Below are 19,338 nucleotides of genomic sequence, written 5' to 3' on the forward strand. Positions count from 1 at the left end.
ATAGGCATATGCATTAAGGAGATCCTCTCGCACTCATTTCTGTACTAACAGGCCCAGCTCCGGCAGTCTGCCCTCAGAAGAGAAGGGCTCCAGGCCCCAAATCGCCTTAGTGCTCCCCCACCTCAATGACTGCAGTAGCTCCCTGTCTCTCTTATCCTGAGGAGCCCCGAACTGGACACAGCACTCCAGAAGATGAGATGGAGGCACAGCTCCAGTGATTTGAGTGCAATTGGCAGGAGACCAAAGCAAAATTTCATACACACGACGGGAGAACGAAAGGATACGGAAAGCCTTCCAGATCCACTCTTCATCCCGCGTAGGCCTTTCTCCAGTCTCAGGTCGGCTCGCAGCCCGAGCCTGGCACCCGCGCTGTGCCCCAGCCCCCGGGCAGAGCGGCAGGGCCCGGCGGGGGAGCGGCCCCGGCGCCGGCCCCGGCCCCGCCCCGCCCCGAGCGGCCGCGGCGGCTGCGCAGCGGAGCGGCCCCGGACCTGCCCCTGCCCCTGGCCCTGCCCGGCCCGGCCCGGCCGCCCGCGCCGCCATGCTGCCCAACACGGGGTAAGGTGTCCCCGCCGCGCCGGGACGGGGCTGCGCCGCCCGCCAGGGGCTCTCGGGGCGGGCGGGCTGCGGCCGGGGCCGCCGGGGGTTCGCGGGACACCCCTGAGCGCTGTCGCCGTGCGGGGCGGGCGGGACTCGCAGCGGCCGAGGGCGGGGAGCTGTGGCCGAGGGCACGCGTGTCCGAGGGGCCCGGGCAGCACCGGAACCCTAGGACGAGCAGTGCGGGTCGTACAGGGGGCTTGAGCGGTGCCTTATGCAAGGGAAGCAGTTACTGGAGGAGTTTAATGTAAATTAGGCAGTGTATCAGTAATTTCATATGGAACATTTTTATATTTTTATTAAAGTATAATTACTTATTACTGTTAGTATTGTTGTTGTTGCTATTTTTGTTATTATTTTTGTTATTGTTGTTTAGTATTATAGTCTTCTACTACTGTCTTACCTGGCAGCCAAATTTTCTTCCTGTATAGGATCTTAATTTAGAGGTGTTTTCTGCCTTTTGGCTTTTCATATAACAGCTGGGAAGATAAGTTATTATTAGTTCCTGTGTGTTATAAAGAGGATTATTAAATTCCTAGCATCTGTGTAAGTCATTAAAAGTGTCCCTGATGTGACCTGAAGGTCTTTATTGGCAGTCATCTGTGGTGGGAAGGGAACCGATCTTGTTTTCCAAGATTGTAGGGCACAGATGTGAATTTGATGTTTTCTGTCTTATTAGCAGAATTCAACTCTTAATGGAAGTGATGCAGATGTGACCTTCACAATACAGGTCATAAGATATTTTAGCCAGGCAGATGTTCTTTATGAACTTTAAACTACTGGGATGCTAACCCTCTGACCCTGACTAACCAACTAGTTTTTTACCTGTCATTTTGCACATGCATTCAGATCATGGCATCATGTCTTAAATATGAAGCAAAAATACTCTGACAGTGTTGAAAGACTTGCATTCACCCACTCTCTTAAGCAAAGGGCCTGCTATCCCTACCAGTGTAGCAGAAGTCTCTGAGCTTTTGATGTCCTTCACAAGCTTCTGCTGCAGGTGAACTTTCATTTTACTGGCACCACCCCAATGTGCCCTGGCAGTGTTTCTTATTCCTTCTTTGTGGCCTGTCTTTGCACCCACTCCCTGTATGACACTTTTCTTGGGAGCTAAGTTCCCTGCATAGTCCTGCTGGTCTCTGGTACATTTTCTTGTCTTCCTGAGTAGATCACTCCAGCCGCAGGCAGGGCTTAAAGCTATATCAGCTTTTCTCTGCTCTTTTCTCCTCCAGAGCTGCCTCCTGCTGGACCCCTCTTCCAGGGGGTCCATTTGCCTCTTCTCTGACTAAGGTGAATTATGCTGACCTCATATTGATTGGTTGAAGGAGGTAGAAACTAGATTCTGACCTTACTTCACTGACTTTTACACTTTGACTATGTATTCCACAGTTTAACTTTCCTCACTGTGTATGTGACTGAGTTCATATCAGTAGATTTTTTTGGTTCACTCTTCTGTTTAGATATTTTTCTTCCTGTGCCTTTCTAAGACTCTAAGACTCTAAGATTTTGCAGATAAAAGCTGTTTGAAATGACATCTTCTGGACATTGTTGACTTTCTGAGATCCTGTAGATGCCTACCTAGCCTTGCCTCTTCAGGGGAAGAGGCGTCTCCCCCTTTCTGCCCCATTCCAATTTTCTGCTTTTTGAAAGCAAACATCCTCCTAGAGAGCATTTAAGTGATAGATGTGCTCAGATTAAAGGGGAAAAAACATACCTGAAACCGGATGGGGAGAAACAATACTAAGTTTGGCCCAGTCTGAAAGGAAAATTAATGGAAGCTCAGAATGTAAGCTTTTGTAATATGTATGGTGTGACTTTTGTGATGCGAGCAAAAATTGAAGTTGCTGTTGCACATAGTTTATATGAATTCTTCAACTGAAGTTAAAATCCTGAACCTCCTGGGTTTTGCTACAGTGTTACATAAAGAAACATGACCTTATGTAAAGCGCTGAAACACACATTCCTTCATATGCAAACCTGTTGTCTGAAAGACTTTATCATTGAATATGTTTGTGGAGTTGATATTTGTCTTTCCAAAAATTCAGGGGTACTGTGTTAGCCAGACATTCTTCTTAAGCTTTAAAACTTGATAGTTTCTCTCAGTTGATTGGACCTGTTTATGGGAGGATCCACTGGACTACACACAGTTACTGGGAAGCTGTTGAGTATGGAGAAAAATTTAAGAGAAAAATTGCCATTTCTGAAAATAAAGCTTTTGGCATTTGCATATGGTGCTGGGGTTCCAGACTTTATACCCCATTGAGACATCAGTTTTTTGTATTTAGAGCATTGTGATTATAGAATTCAGAGATCTGCGTAGGTGTGTTGTCTTGTTGGAAACTGGCATTTAGTTTTTACAAATTACTTCTTTTCCATTGCTGAGAACATAGCAGCTCTGTTGTGATACAGTGTGTTGGATCTTTTTACAAAAAGGGAGAAATGTAACTGGGTAACTTTCTTTGTAGTGTTTGCAAACTTGGGATGTGGTCTTACATCAGTGCACTTCTCTGTAGCTGTAACCATCCCTTTTGTGTTCTTCGGGCTGTTTTCTTAGGAAAAGGATGAAGGCATTTTTCTGGCTGGGAGACTGTGCTAATTACATTTGCCCTTAGAGTCTGATAAAAGTCAAATGATTAACAGCTTCTGCTTTATTCTTCTCTTCTTTACTGTCCACTTTCCCCTTCACCTTTAGGAAACTGGCAGGATGCACTCTCTTCATCACAGGTGCGAGCCGGGGCATTGGCAAGGCCATTGCTTTGAAAGCTGCCAAGGATGGTGCCAACATTGTGATAGCTGCCAAGACAGCTGAGCCCCATCCTACTCTTCCAGGGACTATCTACACTGCTGCACAAGAAAGTAAGTTGTAACAAGTGAAGGTGCTTGGCTGAGTGTATACCCTTGCTTAATTACTGTACCTGAGTGGAAAAATGCATAGACTCTTAGTTCGAGTTCACCTTTACTAAATTATGCTTAGTGCTTCTCTTGCCTCCCAGGAATGCTGTAATGCTACTGTAATGAAGATGGATGTATATATATAAATGTAAAAATGCTATGCTACTTGAGATGTATGAAATAAACATTTGCAGTGCTAAGATACTGTTTTGCCTTCCCTGTTCCTCATATGATGTGTTAAAAGGTCACAATATGAGAGTGTGATTTTCAGTGCCATCTTGAAGTTGTCATTGCTTGAGAGGTTCTCAGAAGGTTTATGTTAGTTGTCCCATCTGAGAGCAAATTTTTAAATGTTTAATTTTTTAATTGGTCAGTTGAAGCAGCTGGAGGAAAGGCTTTGCCATGCATTGTTAATGTGAGAGAAGAACAGCAAATCATTAATGCCGTGGAGAAAGCTGTTAAGACTTTTGGAGGTAAGTTAAGGTGTGGGGGAAGGCAGGCATTAACAGGCAGATTGTTCAAACAAAGAGAAAAAAGAACTGCCTGCCTTACTGATGGTTTTTTTTTCTTTAAATGCTAATGTGAAATGGCTTACTTCAAAACCAGGGATTGATATTTTGGTGAATAATGCAAGCGCCATCTCTTTGACGGGCACTTTGGAAACAGCAACGAAGAAGGTCAACCTCATGATGGATGTCAATGTACGAGGAACCTATCTTACGTAAGTGCTGAGAGAAGGAAGCAAAGCAATTGTAACAGAATGTATGATGTTATTTCAGTTTTTCTGAGAAATTCTGTAGCTGTCTTGTTGTCCTAGAATTTGAGTGCAGATATTCTGCATGTACTCACAGGAAATTGCTCAGTTATTGGTCAACTGATTTGAATTAATATTTCCAAGAATTATTTGCTAGTTGGAGTAAACAGAAACGTTATTACTGAAGTCATTAAATGTTCACAAGCCCCTCCATGCATGTAGGAAGAAAAAAGTAATTTGTTTCAAATGAAGCTCCAGCTTGGCTTTGTTAAATGTTGGTGCTGTTTCATTTCAAGCAAAATGACTACATTTTTGCATACATCAAGTCAATATCTTACTTGTCAGTTTTCTTCTCATAAGCTTCTTTCTCATCTTGAGAAATGTTGTAAAACTCACCATACTTAAAAGAGAAATGTTGAACTTGTAACTTCATGATCCAAAGTGTTCTCCACCTACTTTCAGCTTATCAATTCTATTGTTTATTTAAATGAACATACTAAGATTTGATTTCACAATTCCTGGGTTCCTTATTTTGCACATGCTAGGAGGTGGATTTAGCAGGTTGAATCATCATTACATTTTCAGGATGTCATTTAAATCACTGTCTTAAAATGAAGACTTGGATTTTCACAGGGTTTATAAAAAAGCCCGTAAGATGATGGAGATTCTCGAAATCCAGATGTTGCTTGGTGTGATCAGAAAGCTTTGTATCAAAGAATCACCACAGAATAGTTTGGGTTAGAAGGCACCTTTAAAGGTCATCTAGTCCAATCCTCCTGTCTAGAACAGATTGATTGTCATTCTCCCTTCTGCAGATCAGTCTGGTTCCCAGCTCTTCATAAATTGCTGAATGGATTCAACTGTATTGCTGTAGCAAGTTCCATCTTGTCCCCATCCAATAGCAGCAGTGATTTTCTTGATGTTACATCTAGCTATTCCAAATTAATGGGGAATTCTTAAACTGTATTTTTGGTCCTGTTCTACCTTGAAAAGATTAAAAATCAGGTTCTGTGTGCTGGAAGGGGAAAAGCATAAGAAAAACCAGCGCCTCTCAAGGGAATGGTCTTTGTCATTGTTTTTGTAATTCTCAATTGAGAAAACCTAGTGAAGCATTTTGAGAAAACCTAGTGAAGCATTTTTGCCCTTTTTTCTCATTGCTTTGTATGTTAAATCTGATTGTAATTTGTAGAGACCTACTTTCAGTTTAATGTTCAGAAAATTTCAATAGCTTATAAAAAAAGGTGTGGATTTTTTGCCTGTGTAGAGGTGGTAGGTGGTACTAGGAAAGATTCCCCAGCTTACAGAGTATACCTGTTGACATAGGATCATGGAATTGTTAAATCGTGGAATGGATTGGGCTGAAAGAAACCTTAAAACATTGTCTACTTCCAAGGGCTGGAAGAGACCTTAAAACTGTCTGCTTCCAAGCCCCAACATAAGTAGAGGTATCTCCCATATACTAGGTTGCTCTGAACCTATCCAGCTTGGCCTTGAACACTTCAATGGGTGGGGAATCTACAGTTTCTTAGGCAACATGTTCCAATGCCTTACCACTCTCAGAGTAAAGAATTTTTTCCTAATATCTAATCTCAACCCACCTTCTTTCAATTTAAAGCCATCCATTCATCCCCCAGCCTGTGCTGATACTGGGAGTGTCCTGACCCAGGTGCAGCACCTGTTCTTGGTCTTGTTAAATCTCATGAGATCCCCATGTGCTCACGTCTCAAACTCGTCCAGGTTCCTCTGGATGGCATCCTGACCTTTAGTGGTGTCTACAGCACCACTCAGTTTGGGATCATCTGCCGATTTGCTCAGGGTGCACTTGATCTTTTCATCTCTGTCATTGATGTAGACATGGACTAACACTGGTCCCAATACCCACCCATGAGAGACACCTCCTGTCACTGATGTCCATCAGGATTCTGATCCAATGACCACTACCCTCTGGATGCCACAGTCCAACCAATTTTTTATCCACTGAACAGTCTGCCCATTAAATCTTCTCTCCTCAAATTACATAAAAGGATGTTATGAGGAACCTTCTCTAAAGCTATACAAACTAAATGACACCTGTAGTGCTACCCTTGACCTCTGGTGTAGTCCTTCCATCGTAGAAATCAGGGAGGACTTGCCCCTGATGAAGACCTTCTGACTGTCCCAAATCACTTCCCTGTCCTGGGATCACCTCCTGATTCTAGGAGGATCTGTTCCAAGATCTTCCCAGGCACAGAGTGAGGCTGACAGGTTAGTAGTTGCCGGGGTTCTCCTGTCCACCCTTTTTAAACATTGGTATGTTTCCCTTTTTCCAGACACTTGGGTCTTCACCTGATTCCACAATTTTTCAAATATGGGGAGTGGCTTGGCAAACTATTCTCTCACGACTGTGAGGTGCATGTCATCAGGCCCCAAGGACTTGTGTATGTTCAGGCTCCTCATGGTCAGAGTCCTCATCTTCACTTAAAGTGGGAAACACTTTGCTCTCCAAATCCCCATCCTTCTGTCCATCTACTTAACAGGTGTGGGAAGACAAGTTGCCATTGAAGACTGAGGCAAAAAAGTTGAGCCCCTCAGCTTTCTTGCATTAGTTGCTACCAATGTTCCAGCCTTGCTTATCCCAGGGTGTATGTGTATACATTTTCTTTGCTTTCCTTTTCTGACTGACAGATCTGTAGAAGCCCTTTTTGTTATTCTTTGCATCCCTTGTAAAGTTCAGTTCCAGCTTCACTTTGGCTTTCCTCACCCCAATTGTGTACAACAAGTCTGTATATTCTTCACAGGATACTTTTTCCTTGTCTCCACTGGCTATGCATTTGTTTCTTGTCCTTTAATTTGACCAGCAGTTCTTGTACTCTTCTATTCGAGTCTCTTGCCTTCCTTGCCAATTTCTTTGCCATTGGGTGACTAGCTCTTGTGCTCTGTGGAAGGTGTCCTTAAAGATCTGCCAGTTCTGTTCTGCTCCCTTGTTTCTGAAGGCAGCATTACAAGGGTTCCTGCTGACTAACTCATTGAAGAACTGGAATTTTGCTCTTCTGAAGCTCTGGGCCCTGACTTTGCTCTTTGCCTGACCCATTTCCCTCCAAACTGTGAAGTCCATCAGTGCATGATCACTGCAGCCCAGGCTGTCTCCTGTCGTGATGTCCCTGATTAGCTCACTTATGTTTGTGACCATCAGGTCCAGAATGGCATCCCTTCTGGTAGGGTTTTTACCTGGATCAAGGAGTTATGCTCCATGAATTCCAGGAATCTCTTGGGTTGCCTACAGTTTGTTTTGCTATTTTTCCTTCAGACACTGGGGTGTCTGAAGTCTCCCAGTAGGACAAGAGTACGTAAGTATGATCCTTCCTGTGGCTGGAGCAAGAAGGTCTCATCAATAGGCTACTCTTGGTCAGGGACCTGTAGTGACACCAACCACAAGATTCCCTTTGTTGCCTCAGTCTCTGTTTCTTACCCACAGGCTTTTACCTGCTCATTGTTGTTCTTCAGTTCACAGATTGTTCTTCAGAGATGGCTCATCACACTCAATGCACTTGTTGAAGTAGAGGGCAACCCCTCCATCCCTCCTTTCTCCCTTGTCCCTTCTGATCAGGCTGTAGCCATCAATGGCTGCAATTGAGTCATGGGATTTATTGTACCAAGCTTCAATTATGGCAGCTAAGTTTCTTGGTTCCTATGCATTAAGAAATTGAGGCATCTGTTAGTGAACCTTCCACTAACAGATTCCACTGTGAAAAGAGATGAGACCCAAGACAGTTAAGGAGGTGGTAAATCATTTATTTTACTACTACTATGGTGATTTTGCTATTGAAGGTGGTGACGTTGTTCCCTTTGTGGCTGAGAGTCTGCGTGGGTCCTGTTGGAATTTTTGAACTATTGGTCACTAATGTGGTGATGTTTTCACCCTGTGAAGCTTGATTAAAAATTCTCAAGCAGAGATAAAATATAAACATGTGCCCTAGTGCTAGAAGTGAAGTCAAAAGACAGTTTCTGTAAAGCAGAAGTTCCAATTTACAGAGATGTGTGAATTCAAAGTAGAAATCTCTTAAAAGAGAATAGGGTTTCAGTTTTCTTTGGAATATTTGTAATAGCATTCTGCTATGCAGTATTATTTCTTCAATATGGTTTTAAAGAAGAAATAAGTATGGGATCAGAAGAAAATATTTTTATGACTACATGATGCTCTACACTGTTAATTTTCATTGTTGCCTTAGAGTGTTTTGTTGCCACTACCAGAACTATTATAAGGAGATTATGGCTTCTGAGTATCTGGAACATTAGCTTCAGTCAAAACTGATGCACTGATTTGAGAATGTGGTCCAATTTGCAGGAATGAGTACTAGGCCTGAGATCAGTGATCTTTGACAGTTTTTTGTTGTTGTTGTTGTTCTTTACATCAGTTAAATACTTGATATGAGAAGAGGCTTTGTCTTGGTCTGTTGTGAAAATACTGGTCTACTAGTATTGTTTTTACTGTAATTATAGGTGTTCCATAAAATAAGAGGAGACTGATTTGTCTGAATCTGTCTTTCAGGTCTAAAGCATGTCTTCCCCACTTGAGGAAGAGTAAGAACCCCCATATCCTGAACCTTAGTCCACCGATGAATCTGAATCCCATGTGGTTCAAAAATCATTGTGGTGAGTAGGTTTCAGAGCCTTTGTTGGTATTTTGTGAGAAACAAGTAAATACCTGGTGAAGTGTGGAGTAGTGCTAGTGCAGAATGCCAGATCTTATATCCTTAGCACTGCATACAGACTGGCACTAATGGTTCCTCACAGCATTTTGTACCTGACCTACAAGAAATTGTTTTGTGGGAAAATGTAGGGCAGGTTTCAAGGCATCATCCATGCTTTTTGTTTTCAGGGTAAGTCTGTGATTTTTCTATGGGAATTGTTAGGATTACATATTTTCTGCTCCAAATAGAGACAGAAACCCAAAATTTATTTTCTTACTGATTCATCTTCCTGGTTTTTTTAGTATGGATAAAGTTCAATGTTGTCTTTTAATATAGAAATTATTTTGAGATGGAAAAAGAGCTCCATATTGTGTTGAAATTAGTGTTGCTCATTTTAAAACTGTAGTAAACCCTTTCCATTTTGGACATTTGTCATGTTAAACTCCAGCAAGTTCCACTTCTTTTCCCAAGTTTCCATTCTCAAAGTAGACAGGTAACAAGGATATAGAACTCCTGTTCCCCACTTTTTTTGTCTATAGGATTCTAGTTTGGTTCTTAACAGCTGCTATGCCTGAGGCATCTTAAAAAAAATTGATCACTCTTGTCAGTGTAGCCTGCATAAAAAGCATTACAAAATCCACCATGCAGGTAGGCTTCAGCTTTCTTTTTGGCAGAACATGTGTAGTTTTCATTTTGTTTGCAGTGAAAAGATGACAGACTACAGTTTATAGCTGGATGGAGATAGCAGGTAGAAGGGAGAGATTTAAACTCTAGGAAAGTGCTATTTTTTCTGAAAGCTCTGAATTTTCCATATGAGCCAATTATTTGTTTTCTATTCCTCTTATAATTACAATTAGATTTTACATAGAGTCTAAACTTTTCTATTTTTTCACTTCTTGTCTTAGCTTATACCATTTCTAAATATGGGATGTCCATGTGTGTCTTGGGAATGGCAGAAGAATTTAGAGGAGAAGTTGCTGTCAATGCTTTATGGCCTAAAACAGGTATATTTTTTTTTTTTTAGTATTACTGAAATACTGACTTTCTGTATTTTTTCTGCTAAAGCTTATTTTATTGACACTGGATATACTTCAGACTTCTTCTGAAATAGATTCAAGCAGTTCTTTTATGTGTTATCTTCTTTTATATATGTTGTGTTCTTTTATATATGTTATGAGCAGTTCTTTTATTTCTTCATCCTGCATGGGTTCTGGTTTTCATTGTAGTTCTCACTAGACTGTTGTCACTTTGATCTAAACTCATCTTCATCTAGTTTAAAACCACACAGTTGAAGCGTGTGTGTGGTGTTTGGCTTACCTGTGCTTTTTCTGATGCAGCCAGTGTTTTGGTTTGGACAGAATCACAAAAATAATTGTATGCTTTAATGAGTGGGTATTGAACATCTGTGTATGTAGTACTTTTTAGAATTCCTTGCTAGTTAGACAGCGGGAGCTTACTGACAAGACAGATACCTCTGTACATGCGGAAATAATTTTTAAAAGGCCTATTCCTAGAAGTTTTGGCACAGTGCAGTTCTGTGAAGAGCTGTTCACAGAACCATCTGATTGCAAATGACAAGAACTTAAAGAGCTCTCTGGAAGAAAAATAGCTCAATGCTCCCATGTTGTATTAGCTTCAATTTGCTTTGTGTGGGTCAGTGAGGATAAGGACTGCTGTTGGAGGTTTGGCCAGCTGTTTGCCAAGGAGGCCAGTCTCTTTCCCCAGATATATTTATGGGCAGAATTATACAGAGTGTTAAAATCAATACCATACAGAGGGTAATCCTGCCCCTTAGTGGTGTGCGCCCAGTCATTGTGTTAAAAAATATTACAACAGTGTTTATTTCCTTAGCAAGTGCAAGGAAGGAAGAAGGAAGAGGAGATAAAAATATGAACCAAGATCCTCTTCTGAGGATGGTGCTCCTGTTTAAGAAGTGTTTGTACACAGACACTTTTCAACGTTCTGCTGTTAGGCATTGCAAGCCCCTTTCAACCTTTAGTGGGAACTGTAACTCTCTGATCTACTTTCTCTAAGGTGAGAAATGTGAGAAAAACTTAACTATTTCAGACAAAATCAGCCAAATTTCTCCGCTTGAATACTGTAGCTGATCATCAGTTGAACAGTTGGGTTGGTGTGCCTGACAGACTTGGTCCTTTTTCATTGGTCTGGACACTTGCATCTTAAATGCTTCCAGTAAATGGATGTCCCATAGTCCTGCTCACTCTGTGAGTTCTACCCACAGAAATTTTTTGGTAAGGGATTGACTTTTAAAATTATAATTATATCATTCACGATAATTATATCATCACAAAACCTGTACTATTTTGAAGACAAAAGGTCTTCATTTGTGATATACTGAAGGCAACTACATGCATAACTTCAAAATATGGACTGCCTTGTGGTGGAGTCAAAGTGCACCTTTCAGGTTTCAAGTCTGTGTTGTATTTTTTTTGTTTCTGAGGCAGTTAAAAGAAATGTGCACTTGTTTCCACATACTTGCTTCTTCAATGCCCCGGGAAAACCTCAAAAAATTTTCCATGGAGATTTCCCAGTATCTATGTCATTTGGAATAGAATCATGAAACCTGATTCTTGGTCTTTAGCTCCCTGGATCCCACCCATTCCCTTTGTCTTGTCTTTAAAATGGCACTGTTAAATGGGTTTTATATCCCCTCAGAATCCAGTAAGTGGGAGTAACTTGGTTTCTCATTAACAGAGGTGACCTTCTACCTACCATTGTATGGTTTTTGGTCATTGACTGATTTAACAATGTATATTTTCTATGAAAGTTAGGGATTGTAAAGGAATTAATTCAGATGATCTCATTCAGATAGAGAGACAAGGTATGAAACTGCAGACTACCAATTTAACTTATTTTTTCATAGAAAGGGTGTTACAAGATTGCCTGTGTCTTGTAAGTACACACTTCATGTGCTGTATAGACAGATTATGTGGATCCTCCACAGCTTTCTTATTCTGAATGTGCTGGAAAAACATCCACTACTATTGTGGAAATGAGTCAGTGGCTTTATGGGTCCTGTTAAAAGCTAAAGAATTTTTTTCTGCAGAGATCAGCTGGTTATAATAGGTATTTATTTTGCAACATGGCTGTTTCTCCTGCCCACCTGAATAATTTGACATGAAAAATAACGGCAAGGGAAAACTGAACCTGTGAGAATTTCTCCATCCTTTCCACAACGGAAACTTTTTCAGCGGGGCAGCTAACTTTATAAGCAGGTTACATTAAGTCTTGCATTGCATAGTTGAATACACTATTTCTTTATAGTTTTGTCTTACGCTGCAGCACTCCAAGAATCAGTAGTAGTACCTGTGTCTCAGATGTCGTCTGGTATTAAAGAATATTTTTGGTGCTGTTAATAAGCTTCTATAAAATCTGACATTCTTAATGTGAGGAAGTGGGAAACCCAAGCCAAATACAGTTATATCTTTCTCTTGAGCATTACATTACCATTGTGTCCTTGGTAACATACCCATACCTGCTAAAGTAAGAAGAGAACACTCTGGGAGCTGCTATTGGTTACAGAGTGCAGCTGATACTTGTTCCCCACAGGATCCTGCAGAACATGAGGCTTGGAAGTGCAGGAAGATTCAATTTACAGATCAAAACTGTATATATTCTAATAAATGCTTTTTAAAAAAATCTATGTGAGATGCTGCAAAGAAATAAAAAAAAGTAATTAAGCTTTTTATAAAATCAAGGGTATACAAGCAGAGCTTTTTGTTTGCAGAAATCGTGCCTGCTCATTCAGTGGTTCCTCCATGAAAACTGATGTGCCATAAAGTATAAAAGATCATAATGTGTGAATTCTCCAGTACAAAAAAATGTGCTTTTGAAAGGTTTATCTTGCAAAAGTGATAAAGTTAACTTCCTTATTGTGAGCCTCCAGAGAGGCAGTGTTACAGACTTCCAGGGTATCTGAAATACAGTTGCAAAGTTCTTAATTTAAGAGCCAACTATCATCTCATACAAACGTGATTACCCTCAGTGTTAGTATGGATGCCAGGATCGGTTCATTAATCTGATTCTTTAAACACATGAAGGTATGTTGATACTAAAATGCCAGAGTTCTCCATTTATCTAAAAGTGAAAGAGGACATCTGTCAAAAGGGCAAGGGGCAATCCCATCACCAAGAAAGCAGAGGAATACTACAGGTGTCCTGGGACAGAACTGGAAGTCTGTTGATGTGCATTAGAGGCAAACCTGCATCCTTTATATGAAATGAATATAATAATGTGCAACCAGACTACGAGGCAGTACTGTTTGAAACCTCTTTGCTTCAATGTATGCAGATAGGGTGACTGTGCTCAGAAGAATAATAGTTAACAGTAACAGAGAAGTGACAGACCTGTGGGACAGGGAGAGTGAGCAGCTTAATGAATCCCCAGAATAAATATATTTGAGTTAAGAGAACTTGATAAATTTCATCATAGTATTTGACAAAAATATTCTCTGCACTGTTGGTAGCTATTAAAAAAAATAAATCTTGCTGGGCATGTATCAGAAGACAAAAAAAAAGCAAATTTATTGATTTCCTTAAAGATGAGAAAATGACCTAGGTAGACCTACATGTATGTGCAGTATATCTATTTGTCACTTTTTATTTAGTTGTGTGTTTGTAGCAATTCAATTATTTGAAAAAAAAAACCAAACTGAGATTGCTTAACAGTAAATGAAACCTAGAAGCTAATTCTCATCACAGAAAACAAATGTAATGAAGTCAATAGGGACATCTACACACGTCTGCACTCTCCTGGGGTACACTTGGACAGGAGCTCTCAGGCCAGTGCTTAAGATTTTGGTCCTTTTTCCCAGTATGTACTTTGAAAGGTGAATCAATGATCCAGTTCAGATACATGTGTCCTGCCCAGTGCCTATTTTTTTTTTTTGCTATTTATGGAATGTTGTGATCATTTCTGTACCAAAATTGCTGTTAGTTTGTGTGGAATGGAAGCACTGCAAGGAAGACAAAAATTTATCCTTCAAGATTTATCCTTCTGCTTCCCTGATATTCTGGCCTGATATGTAGGAAAGGATTTGTGAATCTGCCTCAAAACTTGAGGGCAGAGTGTTGAGTTTTAAACAGCAGATGGGAAAAACTAATGAAGCAGAACATATGAGGGAAAAACAGTAAGATGGCAAATGTCAAAAGCTGCAACCTGATAGCTTTTCCATGGAATAGAAAGAAAAAAAATGGAATGGATACCTCAGCCTGCAAGAGCAAATCACAGACTTAGAGAGCAGCATGCCACAGTTTTAGTAGATCCAATGAGAGAAATGTAAAGAAGACTAGTAGAATGGCGCAGAAGTAACAGAATTGCTTAATAAAAGAATCAGAAGCCTAGGAGATGTGGATTTTATTCTTAGGTCTAACACAGCCTTTCTGTGAAATACTGAACAAGTCATGTGAGGGTTTTGTTATTTGGTTTATTAACTTAGGAGAAGCACTTTAGTAGCTCATGGGAGTTATCAAAGGACTAAAATTAAGCATCAAGACTTTGCGTGTGATAATCACCAAAGCTAATTCCTCTTCATAACTGATGTGTCATACATTCACTTTCAGGAAAACTGTTGTCCTGTTAGTTTTTCATGTCCTGAACAACTAGTGGAAAACTGGTGGGCTGACAAATACATAGGGGGATGTGACTGTCAGAAAATGTTCTGGCATTTTTGATTCCTGTGATAGTTTCATGGATTTTTACTGTTGCTTGTAAAGAATTATTTATTGGTTGGAAGTATTTCACAGCTTCTGTCTTCTAGAGTTTCCTTTTGCCTGAAAGGAAGGTAAAGTTTGTTTACCTGTGAAAGAAATGAGAATTCTATGTCATCAGTGTTAAAGCTTTGTTTTCTTGCCCTCCAAACTTTCTAGCCATACATACAGCTGCTATGGATATGCTGGGAGGAGCTGGAATAGAAAAACAGTGCAGGAAAACAGACATCCTGGCAGATGCTGCATATTGCATTTTGACAAAACCAAAAACTTTCACTGGGAACTTCATTATTGATGAAGTTTTGCTTAGAGAAGAAGGAGTTAAGGATTTTGATGTTTATGCAATTGCACCAGGTAAAGACATCTTTTAAAGGTGAGAAATAAATTCAAGAAGGAGGGAAGACTATATGGAGAATATTAATACACTTTTGTTCCTTAGAGTTCTTAAATTAGTTTATAAAAATGTTGCTTTGCCTCAGCTTTGAGAACATTCCTTAGTAGAAAGGCCATATGGATCCACTGAGAGTTTAATAATTAAATGTCTATTAAATTAAATTAAGAAATTCTTTAATGAGAAGAAAACCTACCTGCACTGTAGATGTATATATTACTATTTAACAGCTAATGAGATAGATTTTTTTGTTGTTTTTCTTCTCCAGTGTTCTTCATTGCAACCTTAGAAGCCTTCTAGGACAGATTTTAAATGAAAAAAATTCTAAACATGTTACTTCATGCCACATTTTTCCTTCAAATTTAAACTGAGATACAGTACTACTTGACTGTAGTTTCAGATGAAATGGATTCTTACTGTGCAAATCTGATTTACTTGGATTTATTAATACATTTTCCCTCCCTCTTAGGTCACCCTCTGATGCCTGACTTCTTCTTAGATGTTGAAATTGACACTACAGCTATGAACCAAGAAGGATATGGTAGGGAAAGCACTATGTGTACAAGTCCATAATTCCCATAATTAATTTCAAGTCACAATAATGAATGCTCTCTGCTTTTCTTTTTTCTCCTATGAATTTGGACTCCAGTCAAGCTTTTTTAGCAAAAAACCATTTTCTCATTTGAAGAGTAAGATCTATGGAAATGACTATGTAGTTAAAACTGGGGGAAAAAATCATACCTCTTGCAGGACTTCCATGGTGTAAAGTCAGTGCATTATTTTGAAGAATTCTTTTTTAATCATCTGAATTGTGGTAGTAGGGAGGTCACAGGTAAGTATTGCTGGAAAAAGAAATTAGACTGCAAACAGCATATTTTGCGGAAACAGCATATTTTGTGGGAATATCTCCTTTGCCTTGCTCATTTATACAAAAGAATATGACAAAAATCCTCCATGGCTCCTTACGTGAAATGTGCACAATTTGCACATTTAAAATAGCTGTTGGGTGAAACATAGAATTTTTTTTAGAAAAGCATTGCTTTTTCTTTTTCAGAATTGGTTTATGTCAAGTTGAAGGGCAACTAAGAGTGCTGAACTGCTTTTATAGGAGTTTCAAAATAGGGATAAGGCCAGAGCAGAGGAGGCAAGCTTGGAAGTGTTCCTTTCTGGTGGAAATACTCCTTGACCGGTCACGCCAGGACTGTTCTGCCAGGGACAGATGGTGTTAGCTCCTTGGGCTCCTAGTGTTGGTTATTCTGTAGAGACTCACAGAACAGACCTAAGTATTTTTGATACTGAGGATACCTAAGAGACTTTCAACAGCATTTTAAGGGGTTCTTCCACTTGATTGGCTTTGTAAATTGCAGAAGCTTTCCTTTATTTCTGAATGTGCGTGCTCATTGGGGTGAAGTAAGCCACTGATCAAAGCAGTAAATTTATTTCCACCTTAGAAGCTATTGCAGAAGAATTTGTAAAATATGCATGTTCTTTAAAAGATAGACAAGACAGAAGTATTTTGAGATGAAAGCAATGGCCATTAAAGACAATGATTTTTTATTTTTAATGTTGTGTAGTCGTGTATGGTTTACATTAGAAAACTGTTGTGTGAATGGCTGTAATGAACTGTAAACAGTCAAAATTAGAATTTTGCTGTGGTTTTATTTTTGCTTTTCTTTTGCTCTGTCAGGAATCAAAATTTATCACAGAATTACATTTAACGATGTACACCTATTCAGATTCCTGGTGGAGAAATTATCCTTTATCAGTGTTAATACTGAAATAGTAAAAGAACCACTTTCCCTACTTTGAAGCTTAAAACCTTTCAAATGGAGTTCTCTGCTTATGGTTCTACATACACTTTTAAAGTGGTTTGCATTTGAAAGAGAAAAGTAATCTTTCTCATAGGTGCTGCCAAAGAGGAGAAGAAATTAAGCAGATCCCAGCAGGAAGGAGCAGATGGGGCCAAGGCAAAGACAGAATCTGCTGCAGCCATGCCATCGGGTCCTGTAGCAGAGACGTTCCGAGTTATTCAAGGGGCAGTGACTGAGGAGTACGTGAGAAGTACTCAGGGTGTCTTTCAGTTTGAGCTCTCCGGTAAGCCCACCGCTTGTGCAGCCTTGCCTGGCAAAAGGCCCCGGTGTTTTCAGACGGAAAGGCTTTGGAAGCTGGTCCCGAAGCAGGCGGGCTCCTGTTCAGTTCCTGTGACGCTGGTGCTGCAGGCCCGCTGGAGCAGCCCCGGGCGCTGCCGTCCCTCTGTCCCGGCGCTGCCGTGGCCCCGCTCGGGGCGCTCTCGGGGCCGCGGCAGAAGCGCCAGCTGCCAGCGGCTCTGGGAGCAGAGCGCGGCCCCCGGGCTCTCCTGCCCGCGGCCCCAGCCCGCGGCGCTTGCTTGGGGCGTCACGGGGGACAGGAGGTGACTCCTTGCAGAGCCCCGCCAGCGTGCGGGCTGCCACGGAGCCGCTGCACGCGCACACGGCCGCGGGCGTCTGGCGGGGCGGCAGAGAGGGAGGGCACGGCAGTGCTTGCTGCCTTCTCACCGCGCTTCGCTCTCTGTCCAGGCCATGGTGGAGGCGCTTGGTATATTGACCTGAAGAGCAAGGGTGGGAGCGCTGGCTTCGGAAAGGCTCCCGTGACAGCTGATGTGGTCATGAGCATGTCGAGTGCCGACTTTGTGAAGATGTTCACAGGTGAGGGACAAAGGCCTTTGTCGAGGGCCACAGGTACCGGGAGAGCCAGAAAAGCTGTCCCAGAAAAGCCTCTGCTGACAGGGGAGTAGAGAGGCTTCTCGCTCTGTGATCTGGCATTGGAGGAGCTTTCAGCTTTTTGTGGCTCTGGGGAGAGCGCAGGCAAGAACTGCTTGGATTTTTCTGCACTCCTGCATCCTGTGAACAGGAAGAGTGCAAAAAGTTACACTGCTTTTATTAACCAGGTACCGACATTTTAGCAGCCAGTGTATCTTCAGAGAGAATCAGTCAATGCATTTGGCTTGTGCTCTGCGCATGTCTGAGCAGCGTCTCCTAAATGTGCCCTGCTCGTACCAGGAGGACTTGGTAGCAGTATAGATGCTAAGGTTTCACTGTGGTGGCATTACGTTATCCTGTGCAAAGGCTTTTTCCACTTCCTTTGATATTCTGATGATTCTGTTTCTTCTTTTTAGGTAAATTAAAGCCAACTCTGGCCTTCATGACTGGAAGATTAAGGATTAAAGGAAACATGGCACTAGCAATAAAACTTGAGAAGTTGCTTTCACAGCTTAATTCTAAACTGTGAGGGGAAACCATACTAGCACAACAGTGGCCTTTCATATATAACTGCAATGCTGTTTTAAATTTTTTGTCCTTCTTTTTCTGATGCAGTATAATACTGTATAATACTGATAAAATGTGAGGTTTCTATAGAAGAAATAACTCAATCTCATTCAAAAGATGTCCATAATTAAACTAATTCTGTCTCAAGAATGCACTTAGTTTCCAGGTGTTTTCTTTATTTCTGCTCCTCTGGGTTAGTGTAGGACATCTGTAGTGAGTTTTTTTCCCTTGTAGTTGATTTTGCACATATATCCCATGGAAAAGGTGGGTTGAGCAAATGTCACCCTGCAGATCAGTGCTAGAAGTGCTATGCCAAATTTACTAAGCTGGCTTAGTAGTAGAAGTAATGTAGTCAGTTTAACAGAGCTTTAGTTACACCTGGTAAATTATTATCTCAAATTTTTCTCTCCTTTAATGAGTTTATTACCTACATGTATTATCTCTGTATTGCACTAAGGCTGCACAGCCATACTGAGTGATAAGCATGTTTTCTTCGTATGCAAAGGTACGCTTACAGACATGCATGCTCGTGCTGTCTCTCTTCTCCTACCCCCCTACATCCCTGCAGCCAGTCAATTTCCCCTTGCTTGCATTTGACTGGTAAAGATTTAAGCTCACTGGTAAAATGATGCATGTCTCCACTTTGTAAGCATGTAAGAGTACACACATGGTCTGCCACTTCATGTGACACCATCTGCAAAGTCAGATGGAGCAACCTCTTAAAACATTTATTAATGGCAGCCAAAAAAATGGCCCAGATTCTGTATCATTCACCCTTCTGAGCAAGCTGAGAAGGTTGCAACACTTAGGATTTATTTCTTAATTAACTTAGAAACACAAAAGTTAACAACTTTTTTTAGAGCCTGCGCTTGTTTAAAATTGCTTGACCTGCATTGAGAATGTCACATCTGTATTGCTTTCATCACAGTTCACAGAATCACAGAATGGATCAGTTTGGAAGGGACCACATTGAGTCATCTGGTCCACCCTCCCTGCTCAA

At 41.0% G+C, this 19,338-nt stretch overlaps 1 protein-coding gene across 1 annotated transcript; it reads left to right on the plus strand.

Annotated features, from left to right (window-relative positions):
- The first annotated feature begins 478 nt into the window (after positions 1-478).
- On the plus strand, positions 479-18,492 carry HSDL2 (hydroxysteroid dehydrogenase like 2). The gene is made up of 11 exons (XM_054285312.1): positions 479-555; positions 3,290-3,453; positions 3,864-3,962; positions 4,096-4,210; positions 8,772-8,875; positions 9,819-9,917; positions 14,802-14,996; positions 15,503-15,574; positions 16,939-17,127; positions 17,589-17,717; positions 18,188-18,492. The coding sequence occupies exons 1-11, from the start codon at positions 539-541 to the stop codon at positions 18,298-18,300; spliced, it is 1,296 nt and encodes a 431-aa protein (XP_054141287.1). The 5' UTR covers positions 479-538; the 3' UTR covers positions 18,301-18,492.
- Positions 18,493-19,338: the final 846 nt, after the last annotated feature.

Source organism: Melozone crissalis, unplaced genomic scaffold, assembly GCF_028551555.1.
Source record: "Melozone crissalis strain CALT ecotype California unplaced genomic scaffold, PUWL_Pcris_2 ptg000005l_1, whole genome shotgun sequence".
In the NCBI taxonomy this organism is placed as follows: domain Eukaryota; kingdom Metazoa; phylum Chordata; class Aves; order Passeriformes; family Passerellidae; genus Melozone; species Melozone crissalis.